Below are 19,390 nucleotides of genomic sequence, written 5' to 3'. Positions count from 1 at the left end.
ATCTAGATTTGTATTTTTTAAAGTGAAATCTGAATCAAATATTAGCAATGAATTCAAATGTCAGGTTCAAAGAAAACGTCTACAGGTAAGATTCTACCCAAGGAATGCGAGTTTGCCACTTATATAAATTAAGTAGGTAAATGTAAGATGATTAATATTTACCCGTTAGGACTGTTGCTAAGTTTATGTGTGCTTTCCAGCTAAGCAGCATTGTTTTGATAGTTGTATAAGAAACTTTTTTCACCCTAACTGGAAACTCCTCTAATTTTTTATCCTGTAGTAAATGTATGTATAGACATTGTTTCTGAGATCTTAATGGAATTTCACTGTGCTCCTGAGCCTCTCTTCAGGATTTATAGTGCAGACTTTTCCCTTAGAGCTTCTTCTAGGAGTTAGCATATCTATGGAATAGTAGGCTTAGGAACACAGAGCGTTATATTAGAAGAAAAGAAACATTTAAGCAACATGGAGCATCAAACTTAAGAACTGGAATTGATCTTTTATGTCAACTGATCCAGTCTCATTCCTTCAGGAAGATGTGGCAGTCAACTAGGACATCAGGTAAGATAATAAAACACTAATTCATTTACTTTTGTTATTCTTTGATTCTTCACATTTTTCCAATAAAAATGAGATGGCTTATACAAAGGATAAATTAAAATACAGACGGGGCACCTGGCTGACTCGGTTGGTAGATAGAGCATGCAACACTTGATTCTGGGGTCATGAATTTGAGCCCCACATTGGGCATAGAGATTACTTAAAGTACAAACAGACAAAGGGAAAAACAAGGTTATAAAGATTAAGAATGAGATGAGATGAAGAGTTTATACTTGGGACTCGGATTAGAGTTTGAATAGGTCTCTGTTTCTTACTGGTTTGGTAACATCAGACAAGTCATACAACCTTTCAATTTCCTCATCTATAAAGTTAGAAATTTTGAGGATTAAATACAGTAATATAAGACACTTACCTGAGTGGCAAGAGATAATTAATAATAAATATTAGCTAAAAATATACATACCAATACGTATGGGTTAAGATAGTTGCTGTGGTAGGAGTATCTGATTCAGTTGAGATTTTTTTTTTCAGTTGAGATTTTTAAAATCATTTTATTTTTTCATCATGATAAGTGTACTCTTTAATCATCATCTCCTGTTTCACCCATTCCCTATGCACCTCCCCTCGGCAACCATTAGTTTTTTAAGTCTGTTTCTTGGTTTGTGTTTTTTCCTTTGTTCACTGGTTTGGTTCTTAAATTACACATACAAGTGAGGTCATATGGTATTTGTCTTTCTCTGACTTACTTTGCTTAGCATTGTACTATCTAGCTCCGTCCATGTTGTTGCAAATGGCAAGATTTTCTTTTTTATGGCTGAGTAATATTCCATTTTATATACACACGCATGTGCACACACACATCTTTATCCATTCATCTATCAGTGGACACTTGTGCTGCTTCCATATCTTGGCTATTGTAAATAACGCAATAAATAGCTGCAATAAATTGCAGCTGTAAATAGCTGCAATAAAAATAGGGGTGCATGTTTCCCTCTAAATTAGTGTTTGTATTTTTTGGCTAAATACCCAGTAGTTGATTACTAGATCGTAGGGTAGTTCTATTTTTAATTTTTTGAGGAACCCAATTCTGAGATTTTTGAAAGTCAAGGTAGAAAGGAAAACTACATTGCGTGTAAAACACAAATAGAAATTCTTCCCACATGGTTCCGGAGGTACTGATAGAGTTGTTTATGTCCTTAACTTTATGTCCTTGACTCTTAACACTAAATTTGAACTTGGACAAGGTATTTAATCTATTATATATATATAAGTGACTTCTTGTATGTTTTAGTTGCCTTTGATTTTACAAAAAATATTTGCTAATGACGTCTTGGGAATTGCTTTCTTCACTTAACATTATCCTGACTGACTTGTTTATAAGTACTTCATGCTCATTGCAGTGTAATGATTATGAGTATTTAAGTTGTTCTTGGGGTTTTTGCCATTGTAAATGGCAGTGTTATAAAAATTCCTGTACCAATCTCCTGGTGTTCAAGTGCACTTCCCTCTGGTAACCCCTGTAAATTCCAGCTGTCTCAGCAGCACCTAACTCTATTGTCTGCCTCCTCAGCTCACCAGTGTCACCTCTGTTTGAGCTCCATTTTCCTGTACCATGATCATGAAAGTTCTCCCAGACAGACAGACAGACATGGTAAACCTGAGGTTCACCTTGCATGTTTCCTTTGCAAGGAAAGTATCTGTCTCCTTTGCCTTTAATCCAATTCATCAAAACAGCCCATATATTTTATACTTTATAGTTGTTTAGGATAGCAGGGTAAGCCCAATACCAATTACTATGTCATGGAAGTCCAGTTGTATTTTCTACGAAAAGTTTTAGTTTTGCTTTGTACATTTAAACATTAAATTGGAGTTTATTTGCCCATATAAAAAACCTGAGATATTCCACTTAAAGACATTTTCTTAAACATTCTTCAAGATGCACTTAGTTCTACCCAAGGGTTAAATCAGACTGCTAAAAACTATATTTTACACATGCTATGTAAGTGATGTGAAGTAGAGATCATTTATTCCCTTAAGGATAAACATTTTACCCCAATTTAAGCAGCAGCTTAACTTCTGAGCTTCATTCGTAAAGTGTGGGTAGTGTTCTCTCACATATGAAACATAGGTACACACATGTAGCCTTTATATAGAGCTTGCAGTGTCCCTGTCTTCTGATTAAAAACAAAATTTAAGGCTTTGAAACCAGATCATTACAGCTATATTTATTACTGTGACTATATGCTGGGAGCTATCCTAAACACTTTATATATATTCATACAATATTAGCAAAATCCCACAAAATAGGCACAATTATTCTCCCCAGTTTGCAAATGGGAAGACTGAGGTGCAAAGGTTCAATAACTTTCCAAGGTTACATGAGTAATTTGTAGTGGAACAGAGATTCGACACAGACTAGTCCACCATACTATATTTATTCAGGTGAACAGATTGTAGCATCATTCTATTGTGAAAATGAGGCGTCCTCCCCATCCCAGCTCTGCTCGGATGTGGGCTCAATTAGGGGCATTTCAAAATCGTCAACAATTGCAAAACAATTATTGGATTTAGTTTAGAATCCATCGTTCCATTAATCTCAATTCCAGGAAATAGTGCACTACAAACACCATTCTCTGTCCATTTTCCTGCAACTGACTGATTCTAATGAATGATAGGCATTTTCATAGTGCTTGATATTTTAAATCTGCTTTTACCTAGATTAATTTTCACATACCTAAATGGCTGGCCTACTAGTTACCTGGCTCAGATGAAGTACTTACCATTGAATTATAAGTGGATTTTTTTTTTTTTATTAGAATCTGTCCTGAAATAAAATATATCCCAAGATACCTATAAGACTGTGTCTTAACAGATGAGACGTTTACTCCAGTCTGGTCCTATGTGACTTTTTCAGATCTTTGGTATAGCAGCTGAGAATTAGAAGATGTGACAATAGCCAAGTCAACTGAAAGTTTCTAAAATCAATACTGTCATTTATTGGAACATTAGCGGCCATATCTTTTCTTGAGATGGTGAATACTGTGCCACAAGGTCCTATGGCCTACTTCTATTTTTTTGGTAGGTTTCCTTTCTCTCTACTCACTTGATTGGTCAGATTGTAAAGAGTTTTGACTTAAAGAAATTTTTGCTTTCAATGGGCAATTTTATAGAAGAATGCGTTGCCAAAAAAGATATGTTGCTGAGTTGTTTTTTTATAATTGAATAAGTGATTTTAAAAAAGAAAATTGCTATACATAGGCAACCAGAGGCAAAAATAAACCTTTATGTTATGTTACCTTCCTACGATATGTAAGCTCCAAGTTTTCCAAGCACATTTTAAGCAGAATTATAATTAATATTCAAGCATATATTCAACATATAACTATATGATATTTTAGCTATTATGTTAGTGTTATAAAGATTAAAATCAAATTATTTCAAGCATGCAGTGTTTGAATTTAGAAATGATTACGAGTACTGAAAAAAAATTCATGGATTAAAATACAGTATTTTATTTTTTCTCACCTAAAAAACAAGCAACCCAGAATTAAGATATACATAAACTTCTCAAAATTATCCCTAATAAAATTTGAATTTTATACAATTTCTACAGAAACATACAGTGTATCAAAATCTGCATAAATCAAATTTATAAAATGTGTAGAAATGCATAGTGATATTATTAACTTACAAAGCAAGGATATGTGAATTATTTCCAAAGCAGGCTACAGTAGAAAATAGTCATATGGCAGCAGCTTCTGATGTTTTTCATGTTTGGTAAGGTTTCTGATTTCAATAATATAGAATCATTTTCATAGAGTATCAACGAATTGCACAAAATACCCATTTAAAATTTACATGCACAGTTTATGTGCCACCTTTCTTAGGCCTATGCATAGTTAACAAGTTATAATCTATTCAACAAGGAAAATGGAGCCTATTTGCAAAGACACAAGTAATTAAAGTACCAATTCTCTTAGTTTCCTTTTTATTGTTGATTTATTTTGCAATTATATAAGCATATATAAATGTATTCTTTTTAAACATCCCTAGAGATGAATGAAAGTTAAAATGGTTGATCACAGATCAGTAGCAAAATATAAATTGACAATTCAAAATCATAAATAAAACTGTTCAGGATGTTTGACTCTCCAAATTTAGGAGCTAAGCTTGGAAGAAACAAATTTGTAGGCTTTTCTTCTAAACAAATGTAGATTTTTTTTTTCTTTCCTTTTTTAAGCTTTAATTAGAAACAGTTCCCTCTGGCAGTAGTTTGTGAAATTCCTTTCATTGTAATGATATCATGATTACAAGATCAAAAATGCTTAATTTACTTGCCATTCCCCACTTCATCAGGTTTTTTTTCCTTTTTCTTTCTTTCTTTCCTTTTTTTTTTTTTTTTTTTTTTTTTGTACTCTGTAGCATTTTAATCTTTTGGGTAACAAAAGACTTATTTAGATTAAAATTGAATTGACCAGTTGCACTATTTGGTTTTCCTATAGTAGCTACTATTAAATAAGTGTTTAAATCCAGACAAGTCTTCTTTTCACTGGAAAAATACTAATAGAAATATGCTTCCTAAAAAAAAAAAAATTAAGAAATACTAGGGGACTAACAGCTAACTTAACAGAAGTTCATATTTATTAATGAACTATATTTTTAAATAGCCTTTTTTTATTTAAAAAATGTAGAGGGAATTTCATTTGGATGAAGATATACATGAAACACCCATTTACTCTTGGCTTCAGAGGCTGCACAGCTTAGGTTATAATGCACAGGAGTTTTGTAAGGCTTAATCTAACAAGGGCTTGGGAATTCTTACCTTGGTCAGAATGAACCTTTGATGTGTTTACAGCGGTGTTTTATTGTTTCTGTTACCCCTGCACACTTCAAGGTTTCAAAATTAAGGATTAATTTTCTGTAGTGATAGATATTGGAGAAAAGTAAATCCCAGATACTAGTGGACAATTTTTCTCTAGTTGATAGTTCCCCTTTGCTATCTTAGGAGTCAGTATCAACAGTGTTGGGAATGCCAACAAGTAAGGGAATTAATGCCATATAATCTTCAACCCTATGAAATAGCCTTGGATGTTCTATACTGTATTTTCTTTTTCAAGCCATAAAACATTCAATTTCAGAGCAAATGGTAGCACATAAATTCGTTTCTGAGAAGTAAGAATATTCCTCATACAGATGACAATTCCATCATTACTGTCTTATAAATTTCATCAAAAGCTCTTGAAATATATACTGAGAAATGAAAGAGGCACTAAATGTGTTGAAATTCACCTTTCAAAAAAGCAGCATGACTGTGAAGGAAGGCCACCTTGGCTAAGAACCTGTGGCAGTGCTTCATAAGGATGTAAAATTAAATAAAGACACAACAGGTTGATAATCACCAAGTTATATATGAAAGTCTGGTTACTCCAACCTTTTTTCAAGTGTGTTAAAAAAAAAAAAAAATCAAACTGCCTTTCAGACCCCTGAGTGTAATCCCAAAGAAGACAACAATGCTTTTAACTCTATTCTAAATAAAACAGAGCTAAATGCACAAATTACCAACATCATCTTAAAACAAAAAAAGATGTAAACATCTACAAAGTTTAAGGTAAAAGCAGTTTTGTAAACAGTAACTGCAGATGATAATGTTATTGTAAAATCACAGTTTATCAACGTCCTTCAAACTGATCAGGAGGTTCTGGGTTCGGAGCTGTACAGAGTTAATAATAGTTGCAGCAGGTTTCAGGCGATTTTCAGTCCTGTATAAATGTACGTGTCAGTAGGTAGGTTATTGGTTCCTTTTATTTTTTCTAAACACTATGGATGTTGTTCATTTCCCACTTTTGAGTCATTTTACTGGAGTCGCAATTGGAGATGAACACTTGATGTAGGACATCTGAGCGATCTAAGCACTTTCCTGAAGGAATGTGAGTAAATCTGTGCAGACTCTGCAAAACAAAGGACAAAGGAATTTTAAATTTGTACTCTTTTTGGTATCACTGACATTAGAAGTCATTACCTGGCTTTCCCAAGAAGATAATCCAAGCAAATCGGGTGGCTTAAACCAAACATACCTCAGACTTTGGATTTTTCCTGATTGTCAGTCTTGTAAGCCCCTTTATTGTTAAATCATAATGTACCGCTGGTACCTGGTACCTCAGATTCAATGGTATACAAAACTTCAATTCTGTCTTCTCCTCCAAACCTACTTCTTCAATTCCCATCCTGGTTAATGGCAAATCATCCTTCCAGTCCTCAGGACAGAGACATTTCATGCTCCACTTTCCTTCACTCATTCAAATTGTAGCAGTCACCGAGGACTGATATTTGCAATGTCTCTGATCTATACCTCCCCAGGCCCATTGCATATGGCTTAGGTTAGCCCTCATCCTCTGTTGTAGATATCTTCAGTATAGCTCAGGGCTTCTCATACTGTAATCCTTAGACTATGATTGAGTTTGTAAAGTCAAAACTATGTTTATAATAACCCCATTTGCCTTTTTCGTTGCACTGATGTTTATACTGATGGTACAAAAGAAATGGCAGGTGGAAGTGCTGGGCCCTGAGCATAAATCAAGCAGTGACATACGTGTGCTAGGAGTCTCATTATTCATGGCCATACAGCCACAGCTAAAATGCTAGTTTTACTTAAAGATGTCTGTGATGAAACAGTAAAACTTATTAGTAGGGGAAAAGGCAGAGGAAATGAATCTCAAGCAGACTCACCACTGAGTGCAGAGCTCAATGTGGGGCTTGGTCTCATGACCTATGAGATCATGACTTGAGCTGAAACCAAGAGCCAGATGCTCAACCAACTGAGCTACCCAGGCACCTCTACCCATGAATATACTTTTAAAAAAATTTGGAGATGAGGGATGCCTGGGTGGCTAGTGGTTGAGCATCTGCCTTTGGTTCAGGTCATGATCCCAGGGTCCTGGGATCAAGTCCTGCACTGGGCTCCCTACTGGAAGCCTGCTTCTCCCTCTGCCTATATCTCTACCTCTGTGTCTCATGAATAAATAAATAAAATCTTAAAAAAAATATTCGGAGATGAAATGGATAGTATGCATAAAACACTTTGGTATAGTGAGGTACAGTAGTTTTCTTAAAGGAAAGCACATATACCCTTGTTTGACCTGAGAGTCCAATTAGGTGCTTTTTCTCATGTAATGTCATTTTGACTTGAAAGGATAACTCTAGACAAATCATGATTATTCAAACTTGGGACTGGGTAGACATTTTCTAGAAAATGAAGTAAGCCTATCACTTAAAAACAGCAACACTAACCTGACAGTACTTGCTGCCACTGATAGGATTTGACTTTTCACAAAATTAGAGTTGTAGAAAGCTTGTACCCACCATGAACTTGACAGAGTCACCATGAAATCAGTTGTTAAATTTGTAATTTTTTGACACTGTATAATAAAATGTGTCAACATCTGGAAGATCTATATAACTTAGTGAGCCAATATTTTTCAAACAAGCAATGCATGATGTTACAAAAGCAGACATAGTTAAGAGACCCATTCAGAGCATTAGACAGACCAATGGATTTTAATGTAACTTAGGGCAAAATGTTCACTGATATAGTTTCAGATTCTACATTGCAAGTAACTTTTCAGAAACTACCACTTATTTAGCTGTGGAGTAGCATCAAAAAAGAATACAATTATCTGAAAAGGCTATTAACCCTCTCTTTTCTAACTGCATGTTTGAGGCTAGGTTTTTCTCATATACTTTAACTAAAACAACATATCAAACTGAATGCAGAAGCAGTAGGAAAATCCAGTGATCTTCTATTAATCCAGACATTTAAGGGGATTTACAATATCCTAAAGCAATGCCATTCTTCTTTTTTTTGAAAAATAGTAATTTGTTATTCATGTTATTAACATGTAGTAGCTTTTACATGAATTAATACAGATACAAACAGAATACCATATAAATACATTATTTACAAAATTTCTCAGGCTTAATTTCCATTCAGAAAATATTTTTAGCTATGACCTAGATAAATAAAATCTTTGGGGGGGGTCCTCAATAATTTTCAAGAGTGTGGAGATAATCTAGAGACTGCAAAGTTTGAGAACTGCTGAATGAACCTATATGCTTATCAGTCCATACTTCACAATGTTCCCAGAGTTATTTTCCTAAAAGTATCCATTGTTTCACTGTGTTGCTCAAAAAAAGTCATGCATTCTCCAAAACTTACAAAATGAAGCTAGTGTTCTTTCAGGTGGACTACAATTTAGGGAGACTAAACTAAACATGATTCCCAGAGTTTTCTACACACTTTCATTCCGTGCCTTTGCTCACCCAGTTTTCTTACTTATCCTTTATTAAAAGACTTTTTATATCTCAAGACTTGGTACAATGATACTTCCTCTATGAAACTCATCCTAAATAATTCCTCCTATTAATCTCTCTTTTGTTAACCTATGACATGTTGCTTATTTTCATTTCTGTGGTTTTTTCTTTTCTGCCATTAGAATATTTTTTTTAAGATTTTATTTTTTTATTCATAGACACAGAGAGAGAGGGGCAGAGACACAAACAGAGGGAGAAGCAGGGAGCCCGATGTGGGACTCGATCCCGGGTCTCCAGGATCACACCCCAGGCTGCAGGCGGCGCCAAACTGCTGCGCCACCAGGGCTGCCCTGCCATTACAGTATTTTTTTAAAAAAGATTTTATTTATTTATTTTTAAATGTTTTCTTTCTTTTTTGTTATTTTTTTTTTAATTTTTATTTATTTATGATAGTCACACAGAGAGAGAGAGAGGCAGAGACATAAGCAGGCTCCATGCACCGGGAGCCCGACGTGGGATTTGATCCCGGGTCTCCAGGATCGCGCCCTGGGCCAAAGGCAGGCGCCAAACCGCTGCGCCACCCAGGGATCCCAGATTTTATTTATTAATTCTTGAGAGACATAGGCAGAGGGAGAAGTAGGCTTCTGGCAGGGAGCCTAATACGGGACTCAATCCCATGACCCCAGGATCACACCCTGAGCCAAAGGCAGATGCTCAACTGCTGAGCCACCCAGGTGTCCCTCTGCCATTAGAGTATGATGTGCTTTGATTTCTTTTTTAAGCCACCACATCATCGGGCCCTAAGGAATATTTAGTAATGTCTGAGGCACAAATGTATATTCAATGCTGTGGCCTTTGAAATATCTAAAATATACTGAATTACTCTGGATGATAGTTTCTGGTCTGCAATAGCCTTCTTTTACTATTTTATTAATACTGTTCTCACTGACTGCCATCATTTATTGTTAATTATTCATCTTTCTTTGTGGAAATAAATGCTCTGTTCTTCCGGGTTTGTGTTAATCTTCTCCTTCCTAAGTTGTTATAAGAAAAAAATCAGCAACTGACACATACTTCCCACTTCATAATAAGTACTTATGAATGATGATAACTGAAAACATAAAGCTGGGTCATAATAACATCACTACATTGCAAATAAGTAAGACATCTGTAAGACAGACACAGTATGATACCAACTACTAGATGAGAAAATAAAGTTGAGGTTTGCCAGGTTCTTTCAGTTTGGGGCAGCTTTCTCAACTCTGCATCTCACAATAAATTGATTTAGTCAAGTCTAGACACTGAAAATTATCCATAAATACATTTACATGTTGGGATCTTCAACTTGGCAAAGAACTTTGAATATTCATAGCTAAAAGAGAAAAACTGCTCCTGTGGCTGATGTCAAGTGAAAAACTAAACATGACCTTTAAAGCAAGCAACAGGCAGTATTTACCCAGTTGCAATAAAGAAGTTGCGAAGTCTCAGACTTCTAAGTGTTATTTGTTTGTCTCTATCTCCACCTGCTGGACAACATGAAATATAAATGCAATATATAAAAATTTTTATACATATATAATTTCAGTAATATATATAACTTTTTAATAATTTTACTTTAATGAATGACTCATTTAGGTTTAAAAAATCAGATTTTGATATTAGAACAATGGTGATAATTGCATCACAGAACAGGTTTTCCCATGCTGCTGAAATTAGCAGTGGGTCTTGGTTGATATTCTGTGACCTCATTACATGACAACCTTGCACCAGAGAATGAAAGTGATGTTTCTTTATGGAAAGAAGGAGTCACTCAGTGCTCAGGGAAACAAATGGCTAAATGAAAGGCAAATGCAAGTCATTTTGAATGCAGGTTTTCAGATTTATACATCTAAATTCCAGATGGTAGATGGTATTAAAATGAAATAGCAAACAATATTATTTCAGGACTTGAAGTGCACAATACCTTGAAGTACTGCCATTCCTTAAATTCATTTAGATTACAGTGTGTAATCATAATTTTTGATCCATCAGGCCCCTTTGTTAAACACTGGTCATACTGCATGAGTTGATTTGCTTCGTTGATTCGAAAAAGCTATTAAAAAAAAAAAAAAGAAAATAACAAGGCACTCTCTCTGCTTATATACATTATTTTTTTTAAAAACTTAACTCATAATTAAACTCAATGATTATCTTATTTTTAAATAATTTTTCTGTATATTTAGAATTCTATGTCCCAAGATAGAAACTATATTCATTTTGATATTAGGGAAGACTCCTGCTAACACTTAAAATATTAAAAGATTATGTTCTTTAGCCTCTTAGATATAGAATGGGTCATTAACACATATTTATTATGTATCCACAGTGTAAGCAGATGAAAAAGTGGAAACAATGCTGATGAGGTTTCATAATCCTAATCAGAAACAAGAACAATATACCCACATAAGGAAATAAGAAAATATTACTAGTGAAATATGCCTTCCTGGCAGTAACATCCCAGCTTATTAGTGGGAAATGTGGAATACTGAAGAGTACTTGCAAATAAAATTATTAGAAAGCTAGGCTATACATGGTTATTTATATACTCACATAGGACTATATTCTAATCTCTTATGTCAGATACAAATTCTAGATTTGGATTGCTTATGTGAAAACCTAATACTGCTATCATCTCCCTCATCTAAGTAAATGCTTTAGCACTGTCAGTTTTTTTTACAGACAGAATTAGCAAATTAAAAAGCATACTAAATCCTGTGATCATAAAGACTGGCTGCCCCAATGCAGCAGACTATGAAAACATAGAAGTGTGGTTATTCACCTGATTGCCTCCCATCCTGTGGCAGGGTCCTAGTTCAACAAAGCCTCCATTTGTCTTCCCCATGCTGTCAATGCAGTAAACAGTCTCAAGCCCTCTGATCTACAAAAATGAACAAAGAACCAAAAAGTGGACAACAGTTTAGCATTCATGTGGAGACATCAAGTAGCATGTTGAATGCACTTGTGTGGGCTCTGGGAGAGAGATTTGGGCTGGAGATAGAAATTTGAGAGTCATCAGCATGAAGACGGTTTTAAGGCTATGAGACTGAACAAGATCACCAAGAGGATTCATTCTCTTTATGTAGATGGCACTGTACTAATCAGGAGTCCTTGGAGATTAAAAGATAACCAAAATGTGGTCTGGACTTCAGGTGCTCATGGTTTAGTTAGGAGTCAAACACAACTTGCTATAACAGAAACAGAGGTGAAGTAAGAGTATGAGGGGTGGGGGGAAAGATATTAAACCAAGAGGAGCACAGCATTAAGTGTTGGCTTCTTTTATTTCCAAACCCAAAATGTTGGAATTCCTTAGGGACAGATCCTGTCTTCTTTTATCTATATTTTCTCCCTAAGTGAGTTCATTCAGTTTCATGAAACAATCTACCTGCTGATGGATTCAAATGTACTTCCATCTCTGGGCTTCAATATCACCTAGTCTAATAACTACTTGACAGCTGCCCCTGGGTGTCTCACAGGCACTTCATACGACCAGAACACCAGTAAAGAACTTGCCATTCCCCAACGCTTCCCCCTTATCCCCTCTACCAGCGTCCCCATCTCGGCTGCCACCTCAGCAGCTACTCAAATAAAAAACAGAACTGGTGGGACGCCTGGGTGGCTCAACGGTTGAGTGTCTGCCTTTGGCTCAGGGTGTGATCCTGGAGTCCCAGGATGGAGTCCCACATCAGGCTCCCTGCATGAAGGCTGCCTCTCCCTCTACCTAAGTCTCTGCCTCCCTCTCTCTGTGTCTCTCATGAATAAATAAATAAAATCTAAAAAAAATACCCCACAAAAATCAAAATTGGCCCATATCCTTCACATCCCCATCCATTAGTGATTGCCTCTAGATGAATTATGTATCTCATTTGTCTGCTTCTCTCTGTTCCATTTTTGACAATCCTGGTCTCAGCTACCACTGCTTCTCACTGAACTACCCTACTAGTTTCCTAACTGGCATCCTTGTTTCTACTCCAGGCTCTCATGACAGGGTAATTAAAAAGCAAAGCATAAATCAACTTATGTTACCTGCTTAAAACCCTTCCATGGCTTTCTACACCCATAGGATAAAAGCCTCCCTCCTCATTAATCTCCTCTCTTCTGATTATCCCAAAGGCAAAGCATTCTTGGCTCAGAGCCTCCAACCTTACCATTTTCTTTCCTTGGAACACTTTCTCCTGACTCTCTGGTTTGTCATTCAGATCTCAGATTAAATGTCACCTCTTCAAAGAAGCTTTCCTTAATCTGTCCCTGCATCCTCCTGAACATCACCCATTTATTTCCCTTGTAGGTCTTACCACCATCCACCATTACCTTCTTTGTCTTCACTGTTGTTGTCTCTTTCCCCCACTCACCCAAGGAGAGAGACCTTTCCCCTAATGAAAGGGACCTGCTTGTTTTGTTTCATGTGTAGAAGACCAACTGGCACATAGCAGGCCTTTGACCACTAGTTGCTGAATACATTATTAAGCAACAGTACCTAGTTTTGAAAGTTCATGGCATGTTTAATATGCCCATGAGGCAGCAGCATAAGGCTCATGGGTGAATGAAATCAGAAATGAGGTTATAAAAACAAGTCTGAAGAAACAAATGACACCACCAATCAATGCCTTGGCCTGACTTTACTTCTTCTCAGTTACCATTCATTCATTCATTCATTCATTCATTTGACAAGCACTGTTTGAGTCCCTACTGTATATGGGGGTCTCCGCATTAATCCACTGGGACACAATCATGAACCAGGTGTTAAGCATGGAGACTGGCTGAGGGATAGGCAATCATGAGTGTTACTGAGAACCCATGGAAAGATCAAGAACTCAATCTTTCTAATGGAGTGGGGAAGAGTAAGAAAGGCTTTTCAGAATTGATATCTCTAAATTGAGAGCAATAGGATAAATTAGAATTAGGAAAAGGGAGTTGGAGTAAGGGGCAGGGAAAGGATAGGAGCTGCAGGGAGTGGACAGCATTCTACGATGGAGAGCCAGAAGTCTGAAAGCTGAGAGCAGGGGACACAGTGGTTGGGACATCAGGGGAGATGTTAATGGTCCAATAGAAAGGTGGGGTAGGTTACCAGACAGTTTTTAGAGAAACTTTGCCCCAAGAATTCTCTTTCACTCACATATTTTCCAATCTCCTTCTGCCTTCACCCAAACTGAGCCTCTAAAAACACACACATTTTGAGATCTGAATACCGGATGGTACTTACTTCTCCCCATTCGACATTTTTGGGAGGTAGAGGGTAGTGTGAAGTTATATCATAAGCTATTTCTTCCATGAACCATTTGAAACTTTTGCAGTTGTGATCTTCTCGAAATTTTTTCAGCTCAGATATATCTCCATATGGTAATGCCTTTGATTCAGGACGACTAGCATAGAAGTAGTCTTTATATTCATCCCACCAAACCTCTACAACTCTAACATAATTCTGTAAAAAAGAAAATATCATTATGAAAAAGAAAATTATCAGCAATGCCATAAACAGCCCATCTTAGACACACAAAATATGACCAACATGTAACAAACTCCTATTAAAGGCACCTGATATTTAATCAAACAAATGCAAGTGAGCTAAGGACTCTACCACGTCAATTGCTAAGGATAAAATGTCATCCATGTTCATCAAGAAGGGATGGACAGAATGTGACATCACTGAGCTTAAGATCATATATTCTAAGATCACATGTTCTATTCTGCTTCTAGAGGAAGAAGATGAAGCCCAGGAAGAGCTTAGGAGAGGCTGGCTGGACACTGATGCTCACTCACCTACAACAATCTCTTTCTATTAGAACCGCACTATCAGCAATGTGTGGGGAAAAGGCTCATTTCGAAAACCATCACAAAAAAACAATAACTCTGTTGAATAAAACACATTTTTTTTGCAAGTGGCTTTTTGGATCATGTTCCAACTATAGTAGAACCATTTTGCTATAACCCAGAATTAGTTGGATATTTTCCACAGTTGATGTACTTTAAGGAAAAGCAATAAAATAAGCTGACATTGTGATAACTGACATAGATCTATCTTCTAAGGTTTAACTGAATGAATGCATGCAAGCACGAATATAACAGATTTAGTACATCCTCAATCTAGTCCCTTGGTCTTCTACATGGTTCATTAGCCAATCTTCTCTATTAAAGACCAGAGGGTAAGTATCTTTGGCACAGTGGGCTACACAGTTTCTGAAGGAACTATTCAGCTCTGTTGTTGTAGTGAGAAAGTAGCTGAACATGATATGCAAACAAATGGGTGGGGTGGTGCTCCAATATAACTTTACTGAAAAGGGCTGGATTTGGTCCACAGGCCATAGTTGCTGATCCCTGTTTTACAGCAGGAGTAGAAAATTAAAATTCTCCTAGGCTATAACTACCATAGAGTGAACATGGGTGAACAAGGGCATGCTGTTGCAAAAGCCCATGGAAGAGTTTTATGTGGTAGTATCATAAAAGAACACACATACATATATATATATATATATATATATATTTTTTTTAAGATTTTATTTATTCATGAGAGACAGAGAGAGAGAGAGAGAGAGAGGCAGAGACACAGGCAGAGGGAGAAGCAGGCTCCATGCAGGAAGCCTGATATGGGGCTTGATTCCAGTACTCCAGGATCACACCGAGCTGAAGGCAGATGTGCCCAACTGCTGAGCCACCTAGGTGTCCTGAGAACACATATATTATTGCTAGCTATTTTTAATTTTTGCAAATTCATCCAAAACTAGACACAGCCCCTGTCTTCTAGACACTAATGAACATCAAGAATTAAATGAACACACATAAGGTTACAGCAACAAAAAGAAGGTACATTTAAAGCATTTGGGATGGAGAGGGCCAGAGGGGCACCATGCAGGGGCATGGGACAATTCAGTCTTAAAGGAAGTGGTTAATTATGTGGGAATAGCATTAAGAGCAAAGAGAAACCCAAAAGAAGTATGACAAATCATGGTGCATTTGGAATCCTAGGAGTAGTTTTCCACAATTTACTTTGTTGTGTTTTGTGAAAATTAAGAAACATTTAGTGTCTGATATACACTAAGCACTCAAAAAGTGTTAGCTATCATTATTATGCTTCTTTATTTTTTAAAGATATTTATTTATTCACGAGAGACACACAGAGAGAGGCAGAGACATAGGCAGAGGGAGAAAAGCAGGCTCCCTGCGGAGAGTTTGATGTGGGACTCGATCCAAGGACTCCAGGATCATGACCTGAGCTGAAGGTAGACGCTCAACCACTGAGCCACCCAGATGCCCCTATTATGCTTCTTTTTAAAGGATTTTTAACTTTATCCTTTAGCTGAGAGTCTTCAAAAGATTTTAAGCAGCTACAGACAACCAGTTTAATTTTCAGGGGAATGATGTCGATAGTGGGCAGAGGATGGAATGGAGGGGTGGCATCCGATGGCAGAGAGCCAAGTAGGAGGCTATTTAATACCTGTGGGAGAGACTTGGGGACCTGCACAGAGCATAGAAAGGAATGGATTTCAGAGATATGTATGAACTAGAATCTTCACGACTTGGTAAGGGGGGAGGGGGGGGGCGGGAAGGGAGAAGACTACCCTTACAACCCCCTCAGGTTCATTCATGGGCAAACAGAATATAGGAAAAGATATTGCTTTTGAGAAGAAGTTCCAAAGTTCAGCTTTGACTACATTGAATTTGACATGCTGGAGGGCCATTGAGAAGATTAATTCTAGGGGACAACTGCCCATCAAAGTCGGAAGCTCAGAGAAGACAGATGAGCTGGATAAATAAATGTAAACCACTGGCACACAGTGGTTGAAGTGGATGATACTAGAGCTGGAGGGAAAAATAGTGCCTGGCACACTCTAGGCACTCATGAAGTGTAAACTGAATGTTACACTTATCGGGTTGTTTTTACAATATGTACAGTTAATTTTCAGAATGGATAAAGATTTCCCTCTCAACGATTTTCCTTTTCCTTATAGCACAAACCTTCATGAATCAATGTGACTTTTCATGAATTCTTCGTGATTATGAGTCCAGCTCCAAGGGCACTCTTTTCCTGCCATGCCAGTCAGGTCTGTTGTTAATTTGGTGCTCTTGGTTTTATTGTGAATATTTTAATCTCATGTCCTTTTGTAGCTGGGGCTCCATTTGGCCATTTCTATGACAATTTGGCTAGTTAGGAAGCTGTGTTCATTCCTAAGGCCTTTCCATCTCTGCTTCTATTATCTACTTCCCCTTAAGGAACTGTCCTGAGTTGTACCTGCATCAAATAATAAACTTCTGCTTTTGACTTGGTTAAGGGTTCCAGAAAATGAATGGAATCAGACTCCTATGCTCTTAGAATTTATGAAAGCAGCCCAACTAAAGAAACTTAAAGCTGCTCAGTCAGGAATAGAGGACTTCATATCCCTAGCAGTAGGACATTTAGCCTCTGTGTGAAGCTTTTCTGGTTTGCCCCTGGTTTGAGGAACAAAAGATATTAATCTTTTGCAAGCATTGTTCAAAACTGATTTTGTTTAATACACAAACTCCTAATATGATTAACTTTTCAGACCAAAAAAAATAATATTTTACTTTGTGTAAGTAACAGAAGCCGATATTTTCCTTTTAACTACTTTCCCACAGAGTGGCAGTTTTGTTTTGTTTTGTTTTTTAATTTTTTTTAAATTTTTATTTATTTATGATAGTCAGAGAGAGAGAGAGAGAGAGAGAGGCAGAGACACAGGCAGAGGGAGAAGCAGGCTCTATGCACTGGGAGCCCGATGTGGGATTCGATCCCGGGTCTCCAGGATCACGCCCTGGGCCAAAGGCAGGTGCCAAACCGCTGCACCACCCAGGGAACCCTGTTTTTGTTTTTTTTTGTCTTGAAATGTCTTCTCATGGAGAACATTCAATATAGAAATCTTAATTGGAATGGGATACAATGAATACTCTTAAAAAATAATAAGATCCCCGATGAACATAGATATCAGCAAAAATCCTCAACAAGATATCAGCAAGCTGAATTCAACAATACACTGAAAGGTTTATACACCATGATCAAGGGGGATTCATTCCAGGGATGCAAGGATAGTTCAATATCCACAAATTAGTCAACATGATACACCACATTAATAAAAAGAAAGATAAATATTGTATAATTTTCTCAATTGATACAGAAAAAGCATTTGATGAAATTCAACATCCATTTATGATAAAAATTCTCAATAAAATGAGTATAGAGGGAACATATTTCAAAATAATGGAGGTCATATACGACAAGCCCACAAGCCAACATCATACTCAATGATGAAAAGCCAAAAGATTTCCATCTAAGATCTGGGACAAGGATTCCCACTCCTGTCACTTTTATTCAACTTAATGTTGGAAGTCCTAGCCATGGCAATCAAACAAGAAAAAAATAAAGAGTATCCAAATTGGGAAAGAAGAAGTAAAGCTGTCACTATTTGCAGATGACATGACAACACTTTATATAGAAAACCCTGTAGACTCTATCAAAAAGCTATTAGAATAAATGAATTCAGTAAAGTTGTAGTATACAAAACTAATATATATATATGTCTGTTGTATCTCTATATACTAATAATGAACTATCAGAAAAAGAAATTAAGAACAGTAACATTTATAATTGCATCAAAAAAATCTAGAAATAAATTTAACTAAGGTGGTGAAAGACCCATACTCAAAAACTATAAGACACTGATGAAAGAAATTGAAGACAATACAAATAAATGAAAAGATATACCATACTCTTATGGTATAGCTTATGGATTGGAAGAATCAATATTGTTAAGATGTCATACTACCCAAAGTAATTTACAGATTCAGCACAATCTCTATCAAAATACCAATAGTATTTTTTATAGAACAAGAACAAATAATCTAAAAATTTGTGTGGAACCACAAAAGATCCAGAATAACCAAAGTAATCTTGAGAAAGAACAAACCTGAAGGTCTCATGCTCTCTGCTTTCAAACTATACTACAAAGCTATAGTAAACAGAACAGGATAGTATTGGCACAAAAACAGATACATATGTCAATGGAACAGATAGGCCAAAAATAAACCTAGGCTTATATGGTCAATTATTAAAGAAGGCAAAGGGGGAAAAGATGGTTTCCTCAAAAAATGTGGGAAAACTGGACAGCTACTTGCAAAAGAATAAAACTAGACTGCTTTTTTATACCATATACAAAATAAACTCAAAATGGACTAAGGCTTACATATAAAACCTGAAACCATAAAATTCCTAAGAAAATATAGGAAGGAAGTTCTTGGACAACATTTTTTTTTTGGGTCTATCTCCCCAGGCAAGTGCAACAAAAGAAAAATAAGTAATTAGGCTACATTAAACTAAAAAGTTTTTGTATAGTGAAGAAAACCGTCAATAAAATGAAAAGGCATCCTACTGAATAGGAGGATAGTTGCAAATAATCCAACCAAACAGGGGTTAATACCAAAATATATAAAGAACTCATATGACTGCATTAAAAAACAAACAACCCAATTAAAAAATGGG

General features: G+C 36.3%; 1 protein-coding gene across 6 annotated transcripts in view; it reads right to left on the bottom strand.

Moving 5' to 3' along the window:
- Window positions 1-4,049: 4,049 nt before the first annotated feature.
- Window positions 4,050-19,390, bottom strand: part of GALNT7 (polypeptide N-acetylgalactosaminyltransferase 7) — a 135,851-nt gene continuing 120,510 nt past the window's right edge. For all 6 annotated transcript variants that reach the window (XM_038573598.1, XM_038573597.1, XM_038573596.1 and 3 more), the window contains exons 9-12: window positions 14,108-14,326; window positions 11,687-11,785; window positions 10,832-10,960; window positions 4,050-6,509 (exon numbers count right to left, since the gene is read on the bottom strand). In XM_038573598.1, the coding sequence (XP_038429526.1) occupies window positions 6,372-6,509; window positions 10,832-10,960; window positions 11,687-11,785; window positions 14,108-14,326 (585 nt within the window). In that variant the 3' untranslated portion in view covers window positions 4,050-6,371. The remainder of the gene's footprint in view (window positions 6,510-10,831; window positions 10,961-11,686; window positions 11,786-14,107; window positions 14,327-19,390) is intronic.

This window comes from Canis lupus, chromosome 25 (genome assembly GCF_011100685.1).
Source record: "Canis lupus familiaris isolate Mischka breed German Shepherd chromosome 25, alternate assembly UU_Cfam_GSD_1.0, whole genome shotgun sequence".
Lineage (NCBI taxonomy): Eukaryota > Metazoa > Chordata > Mammalia > Carnivora > Canidae > Canis > Canis lupus.
This window is presented reverse-complemented; position numbering and strand designations above follow the sequence as displayed.